This window comes from Monodelphis domestica, chromosome 4, assembly GCF_027887165.1.
Source record: "Monodelphis domestica isolate mMonDom1 chromosome 4, mMonDom1.pri, whole genome shotgun sequence".
NCBI classification, from domain to species: domain Eukaryota; kingdom Metazoa; phylum Chordata; class Mammalia; order Didelphimorphia; family Didelphidae; genus Monodelphis; species Monodelphis domestica.
In genome coordinates, this window is record NC_077230.1 from 254569499 (window position 1) to 254592351 (window position 22853).

General features: G+C 35.4%; 1 protein-coding gene across 12 annotated transcripts in view; it reads right to left on the reverse strand.

The window, feature by feature from the left end:
* The window catches only part of YAP1 (Yes1 associated transcriptional regulator), a 153346-nt gene that overhangs the window by 30789 nt on the left and 99704 nt on the right, over positions 1 to 22853 (reverse strand). For 4 of the 12 annotated variants that reach the window (XM_007494968.3, XM_007494965.3, XM_003341305.4 and 1 more), the window contains exon 4: positions 19505 to 19618. The exons of 4 other annotated variants lie outside the window; for them this stretch is intronic. In XM_007494968.3, the coding sequence (XP_007495030.1) occupies positions 19505 to 19618 (114 nt within the window). Of the gene's footprint in view, positions 1 to 19498; positions 19619 to 22853 lie in introns of all 12 variants that reach the window. 4 more of the 12 variants (XM_007494966.3, XM_007494967.3, XM_007494964.3 and 1 more) reach the window with 1 other exon arrangement.

The window sequence follows — 22853 nt, forward strand, 5'->3', positions numbered from 1 at the left end:
TACCACAAAAAGTACTGTGTGTGCTCTCCCCCTCGCTCAATGGAAAGATCAGAAGAATGCTCCATCTTAAATTCAGAAAAGCATTTCAAGTTTCTCATGCTCTTTGAGGACAAGATACTTTTGTGGAGAATATGGACTGGATGACTATACAGTTAGGTTGATTCAAGGCTGTTTGAATAACCACATCTAAAGAATGCTAATCAATCCAGGTAAAAGCTGTATTTAATAAATGCTTGGATAAATGCATTGAAAGCATATTTGTGAAAATTGCAATAGCACAAGTTGGGATGAAGAGTTAACAAACCAGGGGACAGTAAGTAAAATTTTACAAACAGGTTTTTCAAAAAAGGGGCTGTGTGAATACAGGACGGGGAAAAAAAACTGGCCTGTGTTTTATGTAAAAGTAGCTAAGAATCTAATTTTATTTGATCATGAGTTTGATGAGAATAATTTCATTTTAATGGATTCAGCCACTCCTCAAATATTTCCAGTGATTAGAGAATTCATTATATCACTTCCATTTGGATGTAACTTTGTAAAGGAATTCTTCCTTATTCAGAAAGAACTGGAAAGGCCTACATGAACTGATGCAGAGTAGAATAAACAGAACCAAGAGATTACTATATGCAGTTTACAACAATATTGTAGACTGATTGACTGACAGGCTTAGCTATTCTCAGCAATACAATTACTCAGGACAGTTCTGAGGGACTTATGACAAAGAATGCTATTCACTTCCAGAGAAAGAACTGTTGGAGTTAGAATGCAAATCAAAGCATACTATTTGTCATCTTAGTTTGTGTTTTTGATTTGGGGATTTTAGTTTTATGAGAGTATTCACTTACAACGATGAACAATATGGAAATATTTTGTGTGATAATACACATATAACCCAGAATGAATTGTGTGCCAGTTTTGGAAGGGGAAGGGGAAGGAAGGGAGGGAGACAATTTAGATCAGATAACTTCAGAAAACTTATGTGGAAATTTGTTATTACATATAAATGGCAAAATAAAATATATTTATAATAAAAATAATCTAAAAGAAAAAAGGAATTGTCTTCCTTATGTTAGAGTTGAAGTATGCTTACTTAAAATTTCATCCATCAGTGGCTTAATGTGACATTATGTCTAAAAAAGCTAATATAATCTTGAAATATATTAATAATCAAGTTTCCAATAGTAGAACATAATACTGCACTGCACTGTGTAAAATACACCTGGAGTATTATATTCATTACAGATCCCAAGATTTTAAGATGTCTATTCATAAAATATAACATGTCAAAAGGAGGGCCAACCAGAAAGATTTCCATATGGAAAACATGTTGTACCAAAAAAGATGATTATCCCAGAGAAAGAAGATTTTAGGGAAACATCATTGCCTTCATGAGGAAAGATTAGTTATGTGTTCCTCCAGATGATGCAGTGACAAACAATGGATGGAGGTCTTAGGGAGGAAATTTCAACTCAATATAGGAGAGTGATTTCTATTATTTAGAGAAGAGGTTGCTTTCCATCAATGGAAGTTTTCGAACAGTGGCTGGCCATCTTGAAAATATGTGTTGAAGGGATTCTACCTTTCAATGGAAAACTTTATTAGAAAACTTGAGTTTCTGGATAGACATAGTTCTGTGTATATCAAAAGTTTTCCAAGACAGAACGTTTATGTGCCAAAGAGGGGAAAATGACCAAAATTTATCCCAAATAAGTAATGCAATCTGTCAGCCATGGCATATAGCCACATTTAATTATGTTTATGACAAATCTATAGAATACAAATAATCCTTTAAGGTGTCTGGGTCCACAGTTTATTTTAAGTGAGTAATTTAAAGGCAAATAAACCTTGTTTGTCTTGTGGGAGTCAGCATTTTACCAGTTTCTTGAAGCATCCTTTTCTTTACTTTTTTTCTTGTGTTAAGCATCTGAACAGCACACAGGGTTGGTTATGCACCCACATGGAATATATATAGGAAAGACCTCACAGGCAGGCAAGAAACAAAACAGGCTTTGTTTGAGATGGCAGAAAAAGGGATGGGCAGCTAGGAAAGTAGAGATAATAGCATTATCCTTTCTTCCTTTTATATTTAGTCACTAAAATACTTATTTTCAAAGTTATTATAAATACTTAAAAATATAAAACCTCTCATAAATATTATGGTATCCAGGGTAGGTTAAGAGCTAGAATTGTTTAAAATCTATGTTTTTAAATTGTTCTTGTGTCTGTGATATCTGAGCTGCAAAATTGCTTTAGTTTTACTTAAAGACACAAGCCTGCCTGTTTTGGCTTAGTAAATGAGCTACCTGGCAGTTATATAAAATAAACAAGAGAATTCTCAAATAGGAAAATGGGTTAGCACTGTTGCTCCCTAAGTATTACTGCTTACTTTAAGCATTTGAATTTTTAACAGTAAGAAGATTTTAGTGTGTTTTCACAGATGTTAAATAACTTATTTGAAAATTTTGGGGATCTGGTTCTCTAACATGCCAAGCTTTTAAAGAACTTCTATCACATTTTGGTATATGTTTTAATAATATTATTTTAACTGTCAATTTCAACAAGAAGACAACAGAACTGTTCAAAATGTATAATAAGTCTGTACAAGGTTTCATGGGATACAAGGCTAAAATAAAAATTGTTACTTTCTTTTGTCTAAAATTTGCTTAAGGCCTAGTTGTCACCTATTAAGATATTAAACTACCTGTACTTTTAATTTATATTCTTAAGCAATAATTTCATTTCACTAACTTTACCTACAAATATAATCAGCCGATAAAGCAGTAAATGTATTAAACCAAAACATGGCATTAAAAAACATCAAAACTATTGGACCATCCGTACATTAACATGGCCAACATCTAAGATGATGACGATGATGATGACAATGACAGTTTTTATGTAGTATTTATTTGCCAGGCACTGTGCTGAGCTCTTTACAATTATTTTTATCTTAATAACTTTTACAATTTATAAATGATCTCATTCAATTCTCCCAACAACTCTGAGAGGTCAGTGTTATTTTTATTCCTACTTTACTGATGAGGAAATTTATACAAACAGAGGCTGTGTGACTTGTCCAGTATCATAAAGCTAGTAAGTTAAGTATCTGAGGCTGGATTTGAACTTGGATTTTTCTGACTGCAGGTGAAGTGCACTATTTACTGCACCCCCTAGTTGCCTTCATGATGATGATGATGACTGCTGGCATTTATATGGTGCTTTAAAAGTTTACAAAGCACTTTCCATTATTATTTCATTTAATTCTCATAATAACCCAGGTATTGCTGAATTGAAATTCTATTGATTTAACTGAAGTACTTATCTCCTTGTTCATATTAGAAATAATTTTATTTTGGAAAATTAATTTATTTCCAAACAATGTAACCTTCTTTATTCTATAAACTCAATTATATTACAGGACTACAATAACATGGGAATCTGAGAAGGTTTTTGACATTTAAAAGGGGAATACCTACTTGAAAAAGTTAGGAACTGGTATTCTTAGATGTTAATTTTTTTTTTACAAAAAGTGAACATAATAATGAAATTATATTAGAAGAACAATGATGAATACCGTTTTAATCATAAAATAATAATCAGATTACCCCTAGTGACATTTCTTTCTTTTAGTATACTTTATTTTCAAAGTCAATTCATAATGACTAAATCTTTTATATTAAGAAAATCCATCAGATTTCATATCCTAGACATTACTTCTAGGTAAGGTTTAAGAAATGTGCCAGCTTTCCTCTCTCTCACCTCAACCTTCCAAATTATACCCGCTCTGTGTTATTAGTTATAATTTTTACTATATTCCATGGAAAACAGAATTTTCTGGCCTGAAAAAAGATGGAGCATGTAAGTATACTTCATTCCATCAGCTGTGCTTTGTATTCAGCCTTACTGCTCCTCATCCCAGCTCTGCCTATGAAAAACAACTTTTTATATTTTTATTGATCTTATGAATAATTGTAAGTAGTTCATCCTGTCAACAATCAAACACTTTTTATTATACATAAATGTTCAGGTGCCCACTAAGCATTTAAAAAAATAAAACCTTACCTTGTGTAAGAATTGATACTAAGTATCAGTTCCAAGGCAGAAGAGCAGTAAGGGCTAGGCAACTGGGGTTAAGTGACTTGCCCGGATCACAGAGCTAGGAAATGTCTCAGCCCACATGTGAACCCAGGATCTCCCATCTCCAAGCTTGGTTCTCTATCCACTGAGCCTCCTAGCTGCCCCTCTAAGCATAGTTTTAAATAATACTTACAGGAATTGTTCCTGCTTATACTTCCTTTAATGTCATTTCTGGAAGAAAACTCAGAGAGCACTGAAACTTCCTTGTTTTTTCTGTCAGTATAAGCTAGTACAAAACCATAAATAAAGGACCCACTGGCATTGAAACAATTGTGTTTAACTACCTGTTCTATAAAATAAGCATTTTAAAAAATCAGTAGAGGTGGAGGCTCTAGTCCATTCCTGAAAGAATCTAGACTCTGTAGAAGTAATTCAAGAGAAAATGCAAGGTGACAGACATGACTACTCATGTTCACAGATGTAGTTCTGGGTCAAGCATTCAATGGACAAGCCATCTTCTATTCTCCTCTACTTTTTCCTACCTCAATTAATTAATGAAAGTATCAAAGTTTTGTGACAGTTCAAAGACACTGATCAATACTATTATTTACATCCATCTAGAAACATGTTTCTTCCATTACCTGGTTAAACCAATAGACACTGATGAGACCTGTTTGTGATTTAAGGAATTTCAAATAATATGACACGGAGGAAGAGAACATTTTCTTCTCATCACCTCATTTAGCAGTTTGGGTCAGGACACAGGGGTTGCTAAATGAGGTGAGGGGGAGAATGTGTTCTAACCAGTTATCAGTTTCATTTCTCTAGAGGAGGAGGATTTACCACCTGAAAAAAAATCATTAAAATTCACTTTAGGGAATTCAGGTAAAGAAGCTAATTAGGGCAGTTCCTTTAAGATAGGGAAGTTAATTTAAAAAAGATATTGATTACAGAAAACCCACAATAAATTAACTAAATAAACATTTAATAATAATGACTTTGAAAGTAGTCTTTTTGAAGTTCCAATCTCTTACAAATTTTCTAAATTGTTCAAAAAATCTTTAAGTTGCTTAAAGAAGGGAATTTCCTCCTGTGTGTGTGTGGGGGGAAGGCAGAGAGAATAAGTATAGCTTCAAGCTGTACTATTCTATCTGATGAACACAAATGAACCATAGGAAGTCATATCTAGAGCCAAAAGAACTTGAGAAGCAATTTGACCTAATTTTCTCATTTTGAAGAGTGGAAAACTGAGGGGTGAGAGGTTAAGTGACTTGCTTAGTCATATGGTTAATGTCCCAGTAGGATATGAACCCCAGTCTTCCTAACTTTTGAATCTAGTACTCTAACCATTACTCTATGTTGCCTCCATAAGAAATGAACATTTATTAAGCAGACTTTGTTTTAAGAGGCAAGTATTGGTAGTTAAGGAATATTTTATTATTATTGAAATAAGGTTTGCCCTGAGGGAGTTTACAGTTTAGTGTAAGGGATGACATGCATTGGGCCTTTATTTTTACTGAAGATTTGTTACAAGATCTACTTAAGTAGCAGCTTGTGATAAAAACTTCCAGTCATTCATAATAGCAAGCATAAACAGAATTTCCAACCTAAGTTGAGGAAAATGGTTTTAATCAGCATATTGCATTTTTGATTACAAAAACATATGCTGAATAAACAAATCCTTGAATTACCTTGTCAGATGACCAGGAAAAAAGAACAAAAATGAATTTTAAAACATCCATTAACAGAGCTTTAAAAAAATCTTTAAAGGAGGGCATGTCGGTTTTATTTTGCCCATTTAGGAAAGCCCTATAATTACTGTTTTTTCATTATATATGAATCACTAAAACATTATAAAAAGACACCACAAAAGGGGAATATTTTGTGATTTTTTTCCCCCAGCAATTTTTCAAAGATATACTTCCTTAAACACTTCAAAAGATAATATGATTTCAATGGTGTGGTTACTCTCTCCACTGGCATAGAGTACAACCAATCTGTGCCTAATTAGGTAATCTTTATGAGTTTCTATACTGAAAACACTTTTGATGTGTTGGCTAACTTAATGGTGATAAAACTTCCCAAATTAGGTAAACTGGTTCCTCAGGTGACAAGGAACACAATACATCATAATGATCACATTCAGTTTTTCCAGTTTGATTTGGTAATGTCATATCTTAAAAAGATAAACTTTGAGGATTCAGTGTCAGCTCCAGGTCATGATAGAGCATCAAGAGTAGAACTTGAACAGAGCTTTCTAATATATATGTATGTCAATACACAACTATGAGGACAAAAACCCTTTTTTAAAATGTGTCAAATGAAAATGAATGTGTTTTTCAAAGAAATCAAAGGTAGTCTGTAGTTGCTCTTCTCTACCCTGCACCACTGTTAATAAATTAAGCTACTAGTTAATTAAAAATCTTGTCTAGTGATTTAATTACTTTTTAGCAAAATTTCTAAGATACTCGAGTATTAGATATATAGCTTAGTTGGGCAAATGATTACAAGACTCCACCCCTCATGATTTATTCTTTTAATCATTTCTTTTTTCTCCATGGAGGTACATTTCCTAAAAGCAATTTTATGATTATCTTCATTTATTTACCCTTCGTGAGAAGGGAAACAGCTACTTCCAAGTTATAAAATATTTGCTAGTTCGGTTCTAGCAAAGTTTTGGAAATAAATTGCTGAATTGAAATTCTATTGATTTAACTGAGGTCCTCCTCTCCTTGTTCATATTGGAAATAATTTTATTTTGGAAAATTAATTAATTTCCAAACAATGTAACTTTCTTTAAACTCAATTATCATTCTACCTCCTTCCAAGGAAAATGTGGTATGGACACAGTAACAAGAATTTCATCTATAATGCTATAAATTCAGGGGTAACCTTTAACTGTGCACCCAAGTTTAAAATCATATGGTTATTATACTACAAATGATTATGAAGTCAAAACTTTTTATTTGTTAAGTTTATTGGGGCACATTTCAGATTTTTTTTTCTTCTAAAGAAGCAATATAAACAACTCAAAACCCCTCTGTAGGAAGAGTACAGATGCTTCAATCCTATTAACATTTAACATATTTAAAGACTTTTATTATGTTGATATGAATTCCTAGGATTATAAGGCCAAATTATTGTAGACAGTATTTCCTCTGATACCCAGTTTATCTGTCTGTCCTTATGTGATAAACCTTATCTACACAGTGATTTCCTCATCCACAATTCCAGTGCTTCTAAGGAAAGCTAAACTAAAAGACAGAAAAAATGGTTAGGAAACCTAAGTTCATTCAAACCAAAAGGCCCATTTTATCTTCACTCTAAACTGACCTGTTCTATTTGAGCAATAATATTAGATTTGATTTTAAAAGTGAGGACTAAATTTGTTATTTTTCAAATCCTCAGGGATTTTTCCTATTCATTATTATTTCTTTAATGGTTCTGCAATGAAACAGTAGGAAAGAATCAAAGAAAGGGAGAGAAGAGGAAAACAGCAGTTTGGGAGGGAAGAAAGTTAGAAATGTGCACCAAGAGGTCTTAATGGAATAACATGGACCTCAAATTCCTTTAAGGCATTTCATGAGGGGCTTTTAAGGCTGTGCTGCATTTTTGCAAACATCAGCATGAATAGGGTGACAGTTTTTGGTAATTTTCCTGTGGGATGGATGATATTTAGTCAGTTTAGTCAGTCAACCCTCCAGGAGAGTCACAGGATTGAAAGGAATCATGAGACTATGTATATAATCAACCCATGCATGAAAAATGGTCATCCAACTTCTACCTAAACACCTCCAATGAGGTTTAATACCTCATACCTAATTAAGTCTAATTAAGCAGTAAGTCTAATACCTAATGACTCCCAAAGCAGCCCTTGCTATTTTTGGATAGGTCTTAGCTCTGTCTTTAGCAGCAAAGCAAAACAAGGCTATTCTCTCTTCAATATGATATCCCTTTACATACTTGAAGAAAGCTATCATGCTCTACCTGTCTTCTATTTTCCAGATTAAGCATCCCTATTTCTTCCATTATGTGGCATGAACTTGACGACCTCCATGATACTGGTTTTCTTCTTCTTGGCACTCTAGCTTACCAGTGTTTGTTTGTTTGTTTGGTTTTTTTTTAAAGAATGTGGCATCTACAACTGTGAAAGACTTAGCACCTCTCAGCAATACAATGATCCAAGCCAATTCTGAAGGCCATATGACGAAGAATGCTACCCATCTCCAGAGAAAGAACTGTTGGAGTTGGAATGCAGATCAGTACATATGATTTTTCATTTTATTCGTGTTTTTTGGGGGAGGCTTGGGTTTTCTAGGAATATTCCCTTACAAAAATGAACAAAGTGGAAATAAATTTTGCATAATACACACAAAACCCAGATCAAATTGCTTTATCATCTCTGGGTAGGGAAAGGGAGGGAGACAATTTGGATCAGATAACTTTAGAAAATTCAAGTGGAAATGTTATTACATGCAACTGGTGTAACAAAATATCTTTACAAAAAAATGGCATCTAGATCTGCTCTAACTACAGGAGAATATAAGGGTCCTAAGATCTCTCCAGCCCTGGGAACTATGCCTCTCTTAAGGCAGTCTAAGGCAGCACTAGCTTTCTTGGCAGCCTCTTCACACCACTGGCTCATCTTGAGAACTTGGGTCTATTCAAACAATAAGATAATTTTTGAACAAATATGCTGTACAGCCAGTACTCCTTTATCTTAAGATTATATACATTTATTACTACCAAATTTCATCTTAATGTGATTAACCCATTATTTATATAGTACTTTAAGGCTTGAAAAGCCCTTTAGTTAGAGCAAGGAGTACCTCAGAGTTCTTAATTTTACAGGTGAGAAACAGAGGCCTAGAAAGGTTAAATATGCTACTCTATTCAATTCACATAGCTGATAAGTATCAACAGGCAGGATTCAAACCCATGTCCTCTGAACTCCAGAGCCACTGCTCTTTCTACTGTACCATACTGTTATTAAGTTTTCATTTGATCTTGCTAACATCCTTTGAGATAAGTATTATTCTGCTCAATTCCATTTTACACATAAAGAAACTGAGGTTTAGGGAGTTAAATGACTTGTTCAGGATCAAGAAGGGATAAAAGTGTCAAAGGTAGGCCTTCTTTTCTCCCAAGACCAGAGCTCTGATTTGGTCTAGTATTCTAACCTTTCAAGATAATTTTGAATCCTGATTTTGTCATCCAGTGGGTTAACTATCCCTTGTAAGGGAAGTAGGTGGTAGTGTGAAAAGACCACAGGCTCTGGATTAAAATTCCATCTCAGAAATTTACTACCATTTGTCTGATTTGAAGCAAATCCTTTCAATTTAAATTAAACAATTTTAAAAATGTATTAAAACGTCTATTGTGTGCAGAGTACTGTGCTAGGTGCTAAACAGTCACGAAGTTTAAATAAGCCAGGTTCCTTATTTCCCAGGGCAGTATAAGAAATGACAGCATATTTAGTATAATTGGTATCATATGGCTTACTGTCTCAGGGAAGGTGGAGGGTAGGGAGATAGGGTGAAAATGTGGAACGTACAGTATTAGAAAACAAATGCTGAAAAACATATAAGGGAAAAGTGATGAGGGTGGGATGGGAAAGGGAGCATAATAAGATCTAACCACTAGGAAACCCCAGGTTATACTAAAGTTCCATCTCCTACACCCAAGGGGAGATAGCATTTGAGTAAAAGTTCAAAGTTTAAGTAGGAATTCAACAGGTGAAGAAGAGGGGCAAGGGAGTCAATCGAATAAGAACAGAGTAAGCAAATATACAAAATGCACACTTTTAGGAGTGTAGAAGGCTATGAAAAGGGAAGAAATGAAATATAATAAATATAAGAGTAATATTTGTTTTCTTTGAAAAAAGGCTATTAATTATTTGAGTCTTTGTAATTTAGATGGATAATAGCTATTTCATTTTAATCACATTTCTGAGAGATGAAAATATACTAGCTGGTCCAGTCTACTAGACAGTATGTAATTAGAATTTTCTCCCTAGGTACTCTCTCTCCCAGCATCCCATTTATGTATCTATGTTATGAAACTAACGTAGGGAAGATATAAGTTTTGTATAGCTTTGCCCCCCCTGCTCTTTGCTCTCAGGGAATGCAGTTGTGGCAGTTGGGTGAGTGCCAGGCAGAAGAATTTTACTCAACATGGCTTTACTTAGACTTCTGCTTTTGTTCTTGTATTTTTTCTACTTCAAGTGATTATTAATAAATCTTATAAAATATAATACTTGGAATTATTGGATATTAATTTAAATCTTACAAGAGTAGCACCTGTATGACAGATACCATTATGGAATTATCAAATCATATTCTTATTTAAAAACATTCATAACTTAAACTATATAGGTTGGCATCATTGCTTACTGTCTCAGGGAAGGTGGAGGGTAGGGAGAGAGGGTGAAAATGTGGAACGCACAATATTAGAAAACAAATGCTGAAAAACATATTAGGGAAAAGTGATGAGGGTGGGGTGAGTAATGGAGCATAATAAGATCTAACTACTAGGAAACCCCAAGTTATACAAAAGTTCCATCTCCTATTCCATGTAATCAAAAGAAAATCACCAAAGGAAGAAATGTGATGGTACACAGAACTCTCTAATGAGATCATATTAAAAAAAAATTTTAAACCCTTATTTTCTACCTCAGAACCAATACTTTGTAAGGCAGAAGAATGGTAAGGGCTAGGCAATGGGGGTTAAGTGACTTGCTCAGGATCACACAGCTGGGAAGTGTCTGAGGCCAGATTTCAACCTAGAATCTCCCATCCCTAGGCCTGGCTCTCAATATAGTAAATTGTCCAGCTGCCACTGAGATAATGTTTTTAAAAGTAACATACAAAATATTTGACTCATGGATCCATGCAGAAGAGTGGCATGGACCTAGAAGAAAGTCAGGAAGTTCCAGAAAGCTCTAAATAACCTAAGAATTTCAAATGCTAATAAAAACAAAATTATCTGTTGTTCCTATGTTCAAAGAAAGAGATAGGCTAAACTGCTTGGAGGCATATGATAGAGAAATGATGGGCTTAAAAAGACCAATAGGTTGAAATGACATGGTGAAAATAACAGATAAAATTTAAAAGAAATATCAACTGCAAAAGTTGGAAAAGACCAAGAAAAATTCCTGAGTTTTTCTGTTGACTTGAAGATCAGAATGAACCATTGGTGTTAAAATGGTTGCCTAAAAAAAAAGGTTGCCAAGCTAACTGCAGTCAATGGATAACATTATTAGAGATAGAATACCAAGACAAAGAGATAACAGATCCTACTATATTCTGAATTTGTCAAACTATATCTTGAGTATAGTATTTAGTACTGAGTACTTCATGACCTACAGACTGGAGTACATATCAGAGTATGACCAATAGAGTGAAAGGTCTGGAAACTGTAATTTGTTAAGAATAAATTAAGTTGCTGTGGATGATTAACATAATTCAATAACAGTTAAATGCCTACTATTTGGGGAACAATTAGATTTTTGAGGGGAGAAGGGGATAATAGTTGGTCTTCAAATAATTTGCAGGGATATCAGACTGAAGGGCTGTGCAGTATCAGAAATCAAAATTAGGACTATTAAACTGAAATGACTGGAAGACAGTTTTCAGCTGAACACAAATAAAAACTTTGTAACAATCAGAGCAATCCCCAAATAGAACAGACTGCCTTGTGAAGTAGCAAGCTTCTTTCAGTGGAAGCACTTAAGCAAAAACTTGACAACTGACTGCCTATTAGGGAATTCTGCATGAAGTGAAAGATTAGATTACATAGTGGAAATACACTGTGTCCGATTGGAATGGCTGGTCAAATTATGTTATAAGGATACAATGCAATATTATTGTGCCATGAGGAATGATGAATGAATTATATATTCTCTGATAGGAAATAAGGAGAATAGGCTGGCATCTATCTATCTATAATCTATCTATCTATCTATCTATCTATCTATCTATCTATCTATCTATCTGTCTGTCTGTCTGTCTGTCTGTCTGTCTGTCTGTCTGTCTGTCTGTCTGTCTGTCTGTCTCTGTCTCTCTGTCTGTCTCTCTGTCTGCCTTCCTGGGCAACCAAACTCTGGAAAACTGCAACAGAGTCAATACTGCACTGCCAAAATTTAAGGCTATATCCTTTCTTTAAGTCAGTCAGCAGCAACTTTAACTTTTCTCAAAGAATATACTGTAATGGGGCTTGCTTTCTTTTTCTTTGGGTAAAGTGTTATATAGAAAGAAAATAAGATACTTTAAAAAATGAGAACAATTTTAAAAAGTTAAACAACTTGCAAGACTGATTTTATGACTATACATTTCTTAGGGTGACTCCCTCACAGTGGATCATGTAAGAAAATATGAGCAGATTATTTGCTGAGTCCCTTCCCTCCACTGTAACTGGCGTCATCCAAAGGAAACGTGTAGATGAAGGATGGAGAATAGTCCATCAAACACAGAGATCCCAGAAAGAAAAAAAAAAAGAGTGCTTTTCTTTAGGTATAGTTTGGATTAACCAGCCTCTGAGGGCCAACTTTGAGATTTGGCAGTTTGCAATCTGGATCATAAGTAAAATCAATTTCCCCCAAACAATGAAGCAAATCTGTGCAGAACCAGGTTCAATGCACAGTCTTTGTTGATGATCTTTAATTGACTTTGGCTCCTAAAATGCTTATCGGCTCCCTACAGCTGCCTCTACATGACAAGTAACTTACTGATAAATAAACAAACATTAGAGGACTTGGGGAAGCTAATCCTTTTGTTATCTTAAAAGTTAAAAGAAGCAAGGAGGAGCAGGGGAAGGATACAGGAAGGAGAGGGCTATGTGATTTTTCTGAGTAGGGTCACCATGTAGAGTTTAGTTTATAGCAATGCACCTGTAAGAGGGAACCACACTACCATGACAGCACTGCCTGGCTGGCTGGCTTTGTACTTCTTGTCTAGCTCTACAGCCATGTCTGAAGCAAGCAGGCACAAACAACGAATTAAATATAGCAATTAAATCTTGCCAAACTTCTGGTCTTCTTAGAAACAGGACAAAGATCTCTATGACAGGAGGTTACAGAGGAAAATGTGGGTGGTTTTTGAGTCACTGGGAGAGACAGGGAGAAAAAAAAGACAACTTTCTGATGCTGGCAAATTATTGCGGTTTGGAGAGACTTTTAAAGCAGAAAGGGACTATGTTCAACCTCTTACTTTTTTTTTTTTTAATAAACCCTTACCTTCCAACTTGGACTGGTTCCAAGGCAGAAGAGAGGTAAGGGATAAGCAATGGGGGTTAAGTGACTTGCCCAGGATCACACAGCTGGGAAGTGTCCGAGGTCAAATTTGAACCCAGGACCTCCCATCTCTAGGCCTGGCTCTCAATCCACTGAGCTACCACGCTGCTCCCCAACCTCTTACTTTTGAATGGAAAGGAAACCATGGTTCAGAGCAAGGGGAAATGAATTGCCTAGGAAATGAATTGCCACATGGATGATACTATCAAATGTTTTCACTGAATTCTCTCATAAGTTTCTTATTGTATATCCTTTGGTAGCTTCTCTCCTTTCACTCATTCTTCTTTGTCCCAAACTCATGAAAAAAAAACCCCAACAAAACCTTACCTTCTGTATTAGAACTGATACTCATGATCAGTTCCAAGGCAGAAGAGTGGTATGTTGGGGTTAAGTGACTTTGCTGATGGTCACACAGGTAGGAAGAGGCCTGGTTCTATAGCCAATGAGTCACCTAGCTACCACCAAACTCATATTTAATAAGGCTTTCACACATATTAACTCATGGGATGCTCACAATAACCCTAGCCAATCACCTGAAATCTCATCATCACATTTCCAATTCAATCTTGGATACTCAACACTTTCCCACCTCCCCCAGCCTCCTCTCTCCTCTGATTGGAGGGCAGGTTGAGGGTGGGGCACCAAATTCCTCCCAAAGGTTTCATTTATAAAGAGCTAAGCTCACTCTACTTTCTCATCATCAGCTCTGCTTGGTTTGATTATCCCAGAATATGAAGCCTCTGCACCAAATCCTCCTTAGTCCCCAACCCTCCCTTTTGTGCACTGCCTTCTGATATTAAGTTATAAGCTATTAGAAGGCTGGGAATTTCTATTTTTTTCTTTGTATCCCTAGAGCTTAGAATACTGCTTGGCATATAGTAGGTGCTTAATTAATAAATGCTTACTGTATTGTATTATAAGACAGATAATATTTTAATCTCCACTGGATATATGAGGAGCAGAAGCTAAGAAGGTATGCATCCTGGACAAGGCTATACACCTAAATGGCATAGAGCAAGGATATGAATCCAGGTCTAACTCCAAATCCAAATGTCATGCTGCCACTGCACAAAGCCTGTCACATACTACTAACTCTTCTACTTTGGGAGAATCCAAGAGGGTGATCTATTCTTAGTCTATCTAGCCATTACATGACAGCTTAGGCTCATTATTAAAGGCTTAAAAAGTCTTTTCTTTTTTAAGATAATACATTGCTTTTTATGTGAACGATTCATGGCAATTTTATTCAGCAGATTTGTGAGCAGGTTGTTAGTACTTCCACTACCTATAAATTCCATGAAATAATTTATATTTTCTAGTCTCCAAGACCCTGGGTGGTTTTATAGTATGGTAAAGTGGGCAAAATTTCAGGTATTAGTTGGCCATAAAGAGCAATTTTATCGAAATGAAAATGTTGTTTTTATTTGATGTCACAGCTATTTAGTCCCTGAGAAGTAACTTATACTTAAATTTATTAACTACTTTATTACTCACAGAAAGAATTTTGTTCTGATAATTGAAGGAGAAACTGGGGAAAAGCTGTGGCCTTTAATACTAACATTAAATCGACTCCTTTTTAAAAAGAAATATTTTGGGGTTTGGGGGGATAATTTGACATTAATTTCTATCAATGATTATCTAATCACTGATAATTAGATCCTAACATTGAAAACAACAGTTTGAAGCTATGTAACAGGCATGAGGTCTTTCCTCTCTTCTGTGAGTTTTAAAATTAATATTCAATAACTAAGTATTATTTTAAAAGTTTTATTAATAATAACTAAAGTAAAAAAAGAACTAGTTAAGAAGGTGCTAACCCAATCTGCTTGCAAAAGAAGAGGGAGCGGGGGATGCGGAGCTTTAGAACTTATACAAATGTGACTAAGTAAGGTGGTGGAGAGATTAAAAGGAATTTTGGGAAATACTAAGGGACTTCTGGGGGATGAAGTCCAAAGGTTCAAAAAGTACATTATTATATTGAACATATATGTATTTATTGTTACCCTTCTGGTGCTATGCAAACCTATTTCCAGAAGCACAGATCACTAATATTAACACTTACATTGTATAATTCATCCTTTTACATAAACATTAGGTACAATAACATTTCATATATGAACAATTTATTAACTGTTAATGTTTTGGCCACTGTCTTTTATCCTGAGAAAGAATTTCCTAATGTTTGTGTTTTCATTAGCATTTTTTTTGTTACTGGAGTTATTCAAATACTGACAAGGAAAAAAAAATCAGAATCTCCAAAATGCAGAAGAAAATGTTTATCTATATTTGAAGTTGTCTTGATGATACATATTAGAACAAAAGTCGTAAGAGAAAAGAGGAATTCTCAAATTCAAAATAGAGAAGTTTGATATTTTACATTATTCTCACAGTTCATCATGCACACTTTATCTGTTAATCAAAAATACCTTGGATTCAAAATAGGGGTAAGGGTGTTATAAATTTCTCAATAAAGTCTTTTGAAAAAGAACCATGGGAATAATACATCACTTTTAGGCAGAGGGTCTTTCATGAAAAAAAATAGCAAGTGCTACAACTAAAAAAATGGTAATATTCACTGATTTGAATTTTTCTTTACAAAGAAATGGAGATTTTAAAAAGTGATTCATAAATGAGGAGAAAGGTAAGTTTCCTGGTACAGTTCTTCAGAAGAGAGGAAGAACTGAACATTGATTGATAAAGGGTTCCAAGTCAGTTTCTTGCTTGAAACTAAATGGCTACTGTAGAAAGAGGTTTACTGTATTTATGGATCTATGAAGTTGTCCAACCTTTATGAAAAGCAGACTGGAATGTTAAGAAAATGACAAAATGTCCATTATCGTTTTTACCCAGAGATCTGACTGCTAGACATAAACCATAAGGAGGCCAAAGACAGGTAAAAAGGTGTCATATTCACAGCAAACACTTTTTTGTAGTGGAAAAAAAAACTGAAAACAAAGGAGATGTCTATTGATCGGAGAATAGCTAAACAAATTGTGCTGCGTGAATGTAATTATAGAAATTTTGTATTGTAAGAAAGGATAATATGAAAAATCAGAAAAGCATAAGAGATGAACAGATACAGAATGTAGTAAAAAGTGTCAGGGAATAACATATACAGAAACTACTAAGTATTAACTAAAAAGAATCTGAATATAAATATACTGGAAAAGCTTGTCTCTTCAAAGAAGAGAAAAATCACACTTGTTTGAAGAGGTGGAAGACTACTGGGTGTGAAACTCGGCTTCTGTCATTGTAGTCAGGAAGACAATTTCAAATCTAGTCATATACTGTGTGAACCTAGACAAGTCACTTAATTACTATTTGCCTCAGCTTCCTCGACTGTAATATGTGGGATAATATCAGCATCTTCTTTGCAGGGCTGTAAAATATTTGTAAAAGTGTTTAGCAAAGCAAAAGTGTTTGGCTCATGGTAGGTGCTATATAAAAATGATTATTCTCCCCCCCCCCCCCTTCCTGGTTATGATTCAGTTAATTTGAGTTTTGCTGAACTGATTTTCTATCTCCTAAAAAAATTCATTGGGTTTGTTGGTGGGAGGGATATAAATGATATTAACATAAGAAGGAATTGGTAACTTCTAATTTCTTAAAATGACACTTATATGGACAACTTATATTGTTTTATTATTGCTTTGAAATTATAGTAAATGGACTTCTTGAACACTCAAAAACAGAGAATTACAAATAATACACATGGACAAAGGAGACGGGCAATGACTGGGAAGGCCATATATGACAAAAGAGAGCAGCATCTGTGTGTATGCTCCATTTCAAACTCCAAAGCTATAGGTCTACATTACCCAAACTATAGCTAATAGACACTAACTATTTGAACATAGAAGTTTTGGGAAAATAGGTAAAATTATTCCTCTAAAATTATAAACACAAATGTACTATTTATTATTATGCTGCAGTGACTAAAAAGGTCAAAAAGCGGAGTGGGCCAGAGGGAAGGGAAAGGAACTCTTTATATTTCCTTGGCAGAAATAATAAAATGTAACCCATGATACAATATGCACAATTCCAGATTTCAAGGAAAACTCCTTCAAATTCAACAGCAGCTAGCAGCTTGTCTCTATTTGCCGTCACTCTAGATCAGAGAAACCCACATGCTTTTTTTCTATTTTACCCCTCCCTCCCCAACCCCCTCTAGTTACACTTGAGCTCTCTGACTGAAAAGGTCTGGAACAGATTAAAAGTCGGGCCACAAAATAAAAAGCCTTGGCATGTTGTCAAGCCTGTCTGGGATACACATACACAGTGGGCCCGAAAAGGGAAACTGAAGACAGTAAGAGAACCTCGTGAAGCTTTTTGGACGTTTCTAGTTGGAAGGGTTGGCTTTTGTTGGTTGAAGATGAGGTGGTTTGATGGCGGAGAGCAGAGGGGGAGAATTTATTTTTGAAAAAGGAAGGACCATCTCATTTTAATAGTTAATGAAACTTTGCAATGATCACAGCAAACTATTTCATGCCACTCCTGCAGTTGAAATCATTGCTTAAAAATGAAATGTTTTGTTCTAATTCATGACCTTTGTTGCTTAGCTAAGATTTTATTCTCACTCTATTTCACAAATGCTTAAGTTGAAAAAAATGCAACACAGTAGAGTGTTTTGTTTTGTTTTGTTTTTAGTTTTAAGACATGGAAAAGCTGAGTCTATTTCTTCTAGGATGATTTAAAGAAACAGGGCCTGGTATCCCTGGTCACTACATTTATTATCTCTCATAGTTCTTTGGTTTTCTGTTTCAACCACAAGGTTTTATTCATGTAATAAACAGAATTCAAAGTTGCAAATTACTAACATACTTACATTACTTGTACAATATACAAACAGGTCTGCAGCTTAAAGACTAGTGTTTAAGCCAACTGTGTATCTATCCAAACTGACAGCCTCTGAGTATGCTCCACCTTTGACTTTACTTGAATAATGAGTTCAGCCTGTCAACAAAACTGGTCAGTCAGTTTAGGATCCTCTGTATTTCACCTAAGGGTAAATGAAGATCTGACTTTTGCACCCTCCTTCTTGGTAAAAGGTACCCACATAGCCCGATGAGATTTGTAATATTTTGAACAGCTTAACTATTAACTATTATTAACTAAGCAGACCTCAGTTTTTCCAGGGCTGAATTTAGATGGCATTCACAGAGTTAATGCCTTTTTCTCCTAAGGGCCCCCGCCAGTTGTTGTTAGATCAACTCCCGTAAAGCTTCAAAGATTTTTTATCCTCTCAGCCTGACCTACTCAGTGATCTGCACACTGTTTTCATTTAGCTGCACTGAGTCCAAGACTAAAGCTTCAAAACCACAATGATCTGCTCCTTTTTATACTTATTTTTCCATAGCTCTGGAAAAATACCTCAGAAATCCAACTTAAGAAATTGAAAATAGTGAATTATCAGAATAATAAACCAAGAGCAAACTTGCACACCATTATCAAAACAATCACACTTGGGGGATGGAAAAGATCCTGATTTGGAAGGGGGGAATTGGGGAGTGGAAAGCTCTTGACTTGGGGTTGGAATGGGGAGAGGATGTGGTGGTCAATAAAATAACTTGATTTTATTATTATTCTTGAATTATAAAGTGGGAAGAGATTATGTAGTTTCACAAAGTCACATTACACTCATTAATCCAGTTCTAAGGTGATTGGCTGATATTTCATTTAAAACATAGGGTTGGCTTGACATGGGTTGGAGTAGCCACCTCAGTAGAAGTGAGACATAAGAATCTGTTGATAGCATCACAGAGAAGAGCTGGAATTATGAGCAGGTAAGCAGGCTTCAAATGTTGCTTGACAGCCTGCTTATTGTTCTAATTTGGAAAGACCTTTAAGTAAGGTCAGTGTGTCTTCACAAAAATTTGTGAAAAACCGTGTTTTGGATCATTTAACCCCAGGATGCCTGGCAAACTAAAAGGCTTGGTTGAATAACTAATATAGACTTCCAAAATTCCAAAGTTTAAAATGACAAATAAAAGTGTGGAGAAAATAGTACTTAAAAAAGTAGAGTAGATTCTGCAGAGTTTTTTCTAATTAACTATTAATGTTGTTTACATTTAAACACATGCACACAGAGAAAGAGTAGTGAGAAAGATTCTAAAACATTTGTCTGAGATGAACCTTTACCAAAACGAGGGTCAAGCCTTGGGTCTAGCCAAGAGGTGGTCTTGTTCTTATGGTTTATGTAGTAAATTTCTCCATCCTGGGTCATGGCTTGTTCCCATCCATCGGGAAGGGGCCCTGAAATATATAGAAGGAATTTATTGTTGGTTCTTTATTTGCTACAGCTGAAAAACTGGTCTATTAAGAAAAAAAAAAACTTCACATATAAAATAGTTCATGAAACTGAGTTAAGTTTACGTATGTTTGGAAAGAAAAGTCATGATGACCTTGACACCCATCCATTAAACCAAGCAAACAAACAAAAGAATTTATTCCTTTCTTAATAATTTTATTTTAAAAGCCGTATTTTTACATTATGCTTTTTGTCCTTTATTATTTTTTTAACCTTTAAACCTTTACCTTCTGCATTGGTTCCAAGGCAGAAGAGTGGTAAAGGATAGGTAATGGGGGGGTTAAGTGACTTGTCCAGGATCACATGGCTAGGAAGTGACTAAAGCCAGATTTGAACCTAGGACCTCCTGTCCCTGGCTCTCAATCCACTGAGTCACCCAGCTGCCCCACCTTTATTGTTATTTAACAAATTTTCTACTTTCCAAAACCCTTTCTGGGATCCTGAAAGAAATCCCTATTATGTTTGAGGATAGTAGTGATAAATCAGGTCTATCAGAATGAAATTAGCCTTAATATCAAATATAACAAAGACTAAAGCCACAAATATTTCTCTTACTTCAGTGGATGACTTAATTTTAAATACTGCTCCTGCTCAAGCAACTTTTATAAATATCAAGGACTCCCCTCCCCAGTTAAGAGATGTATAAAATCATAAAACACATGATATTAAAATTTATTCACTCTCTCCCTTTCCCCATTAGATATATCTGAGTGTTATCCCATTATTCTGGTCAAAATACAGTGGAAAGATCTTCGGATTTGTAGTCTATAAGACCTAGATTAAAATTCTAGTTCTAGCACCAAATGGTTATTACTCTGAGCAAATCACTTATTCTGAGCTCCAGCTTCCTTTTAAACAGAATTAGAATAACAATATGTATACTATTTACAGTAGTGTTTTGTCAGGAGAAATACCAATATTTCTGAGTGGAGGAACCAAAGGATATGGTCATTTTAAAGCTGCATGGGAAAGCAAATATAAAAATCTCTCCTTTCAGGGAAGGCAACAGATACTTCAGATCCTAGTTGGCTAAGCAGGCACCACAAACCGGGTAACTGCCTTGTGGGGGAAGCAAAATAATGAAGCCTATGAAGACAATGAAAACCTCAAATAGATTTCAGTTAGGGATCAATGGAGGCATGGAAAATGAAACAACACTGAGAATATACTTGTTATTTCTCCATAGAGGGCACAACACATTTATCTTCAAATTCAATAGAACCAGAGATGCTTTTGTGACCAGTCTTTCAGTGGTACTTCAGAGCAAACAAGGGACAGTAACTTCCTTCCCCACCACCATGTCTCCATGGGTCATTCCCAGCCACCTTCTTCTAGAGGATCTAGAGTTACACTGAAGTGCATATACTCTTAAAACAACATGGGTTTTAGCCTCTTTTCAATTTGTCAAGTGGTCTTTGAGAGGCTCTATGACCTAAAACTTGGTCCCTCTCCAGCCAGCCAGGTGATGATACTCTCTGACTTGCCTCTTGGATAAAACACATCACCACCAGGCTCTTTCTAGCTTTAGCCTAGCAGAGAGCTCCACTACCTTTAGAAACCCAGGGTCAGCTCCAGGCTGATAAAGGGCTAGAGGAGGATTTCAGGTGATTCATCCCAAATACACCTGAGTAAAGGATTGCTCCATATTTAGCTGAAACCTGGTATGCAACACACACTCAAAAATAGAATCATAGACCTTTAGGGGTCACAGAAGTCATCTTGTCCAATCCATACTATAACACACCTAACAAGGGGTCATCCAGCCTCTTCTTGAAGACCTCCAACGAAAGGGAACAATTGGTCAACAAGTATTTACTATGTACCATGCACTGTGCTAAGTGCTAGACACAAAAAGGCAAAAACATGGTTCTTGCCCCCAAGGAGAAGGAGAGACAACATTGACATAATGAGGTACACAGAAGATACATACAGGGTGGATAAAAAAATTGTCAGAAGGGAAGGCTCTAGCAACATATGAAGAGATTAGAAAGGAAAGATTCTGAAGGTGGGATGCGAGCTCTTTCTTGAGGGAAATCTATTCTATTTTTAGCTAATGATTAGTAAATTTTTTAAATCCTAGAGGAATTGTGCCATAAAAAATCAGGTCAGTTTGTAGCCATAGTGTTTCACCTGGGCCATAATGTAACCCCTCATTGTGGCAGAGGAACCCAAGTGGTGCAATAGGAAAGTCATGCTTTCTTGCAACTATGGCCCACACTCCTGTATCCTACTCTTTTCTTCCTTTACCATACTAAATCATATGTGTCTGGGGTTAATCTTGGATTGAGGCACTCTCACTCTTTTTTTTTTCCTTTTGGAAATAGAATCTAAATCTAAACTGAAACTGGATTTAGTCAGAGGACTTGGTTCAAATCCAGATCTACCACTTATTTCCCTCAGTGACACTGGGTAAGTTCCTTTACCTATCTCTATTGCCTCATCTGTAATGTGAAAGGGAAGGTTGTACTCAATAGCTAGCTTTTATAAAGCTCCTGAAGGTTTAACAAAGTGATGTTTGAGATTCATTATCTCATTTGATTCTCATAGCCCAGTATGTAGGTACTATTATTTTCAATCTTGTTTTATAGATGAGGAAACTCAGGATGAGAGAGGCTAAGTAACTTACCCAGGATTACATGGTACCTAAGGCAAGATTTGAACACTCTTCCTGAGTCCAAGTCCAGTGTATAATGTCTAAGGTTTCTTCCAGTTTTAAAGATATTATCCTATAATTCTACTGCTAGTTCAACCATGGCCCACAATTCACCACTTGTTTTATTGTATTTAAAAATACAAAACAAGCCTGGCTGGTAGGATTTGGCTTTTTGCCTCCTGCTTGTTCAATATGTCTTTACAAATGCCCAATGCCACCTAGAAATTGGCTAATAAGTAACTTCATTACATTTTAGAAATATGTCATGGTAAAGGAAAAAGATGATTTATCTAAATTAGCGTACTCCACATCTTGATCTACAATCTCAGAATTTCAGATCTGGAAGGCCAGAGATCATGTAGTTCAAACCATATCCAAAAAAAAAATCCCCTCTACCACACACTTACCAGGTGGTCTGCCTTTGCTTGAACACCTTTGGTGAGGGTGAACCACTATCTTTCAAGGAAGCCCATTTTACTTCTGCATTCCTATGACTATAAAGTTCTTTCTTATATTAAGACTACGCA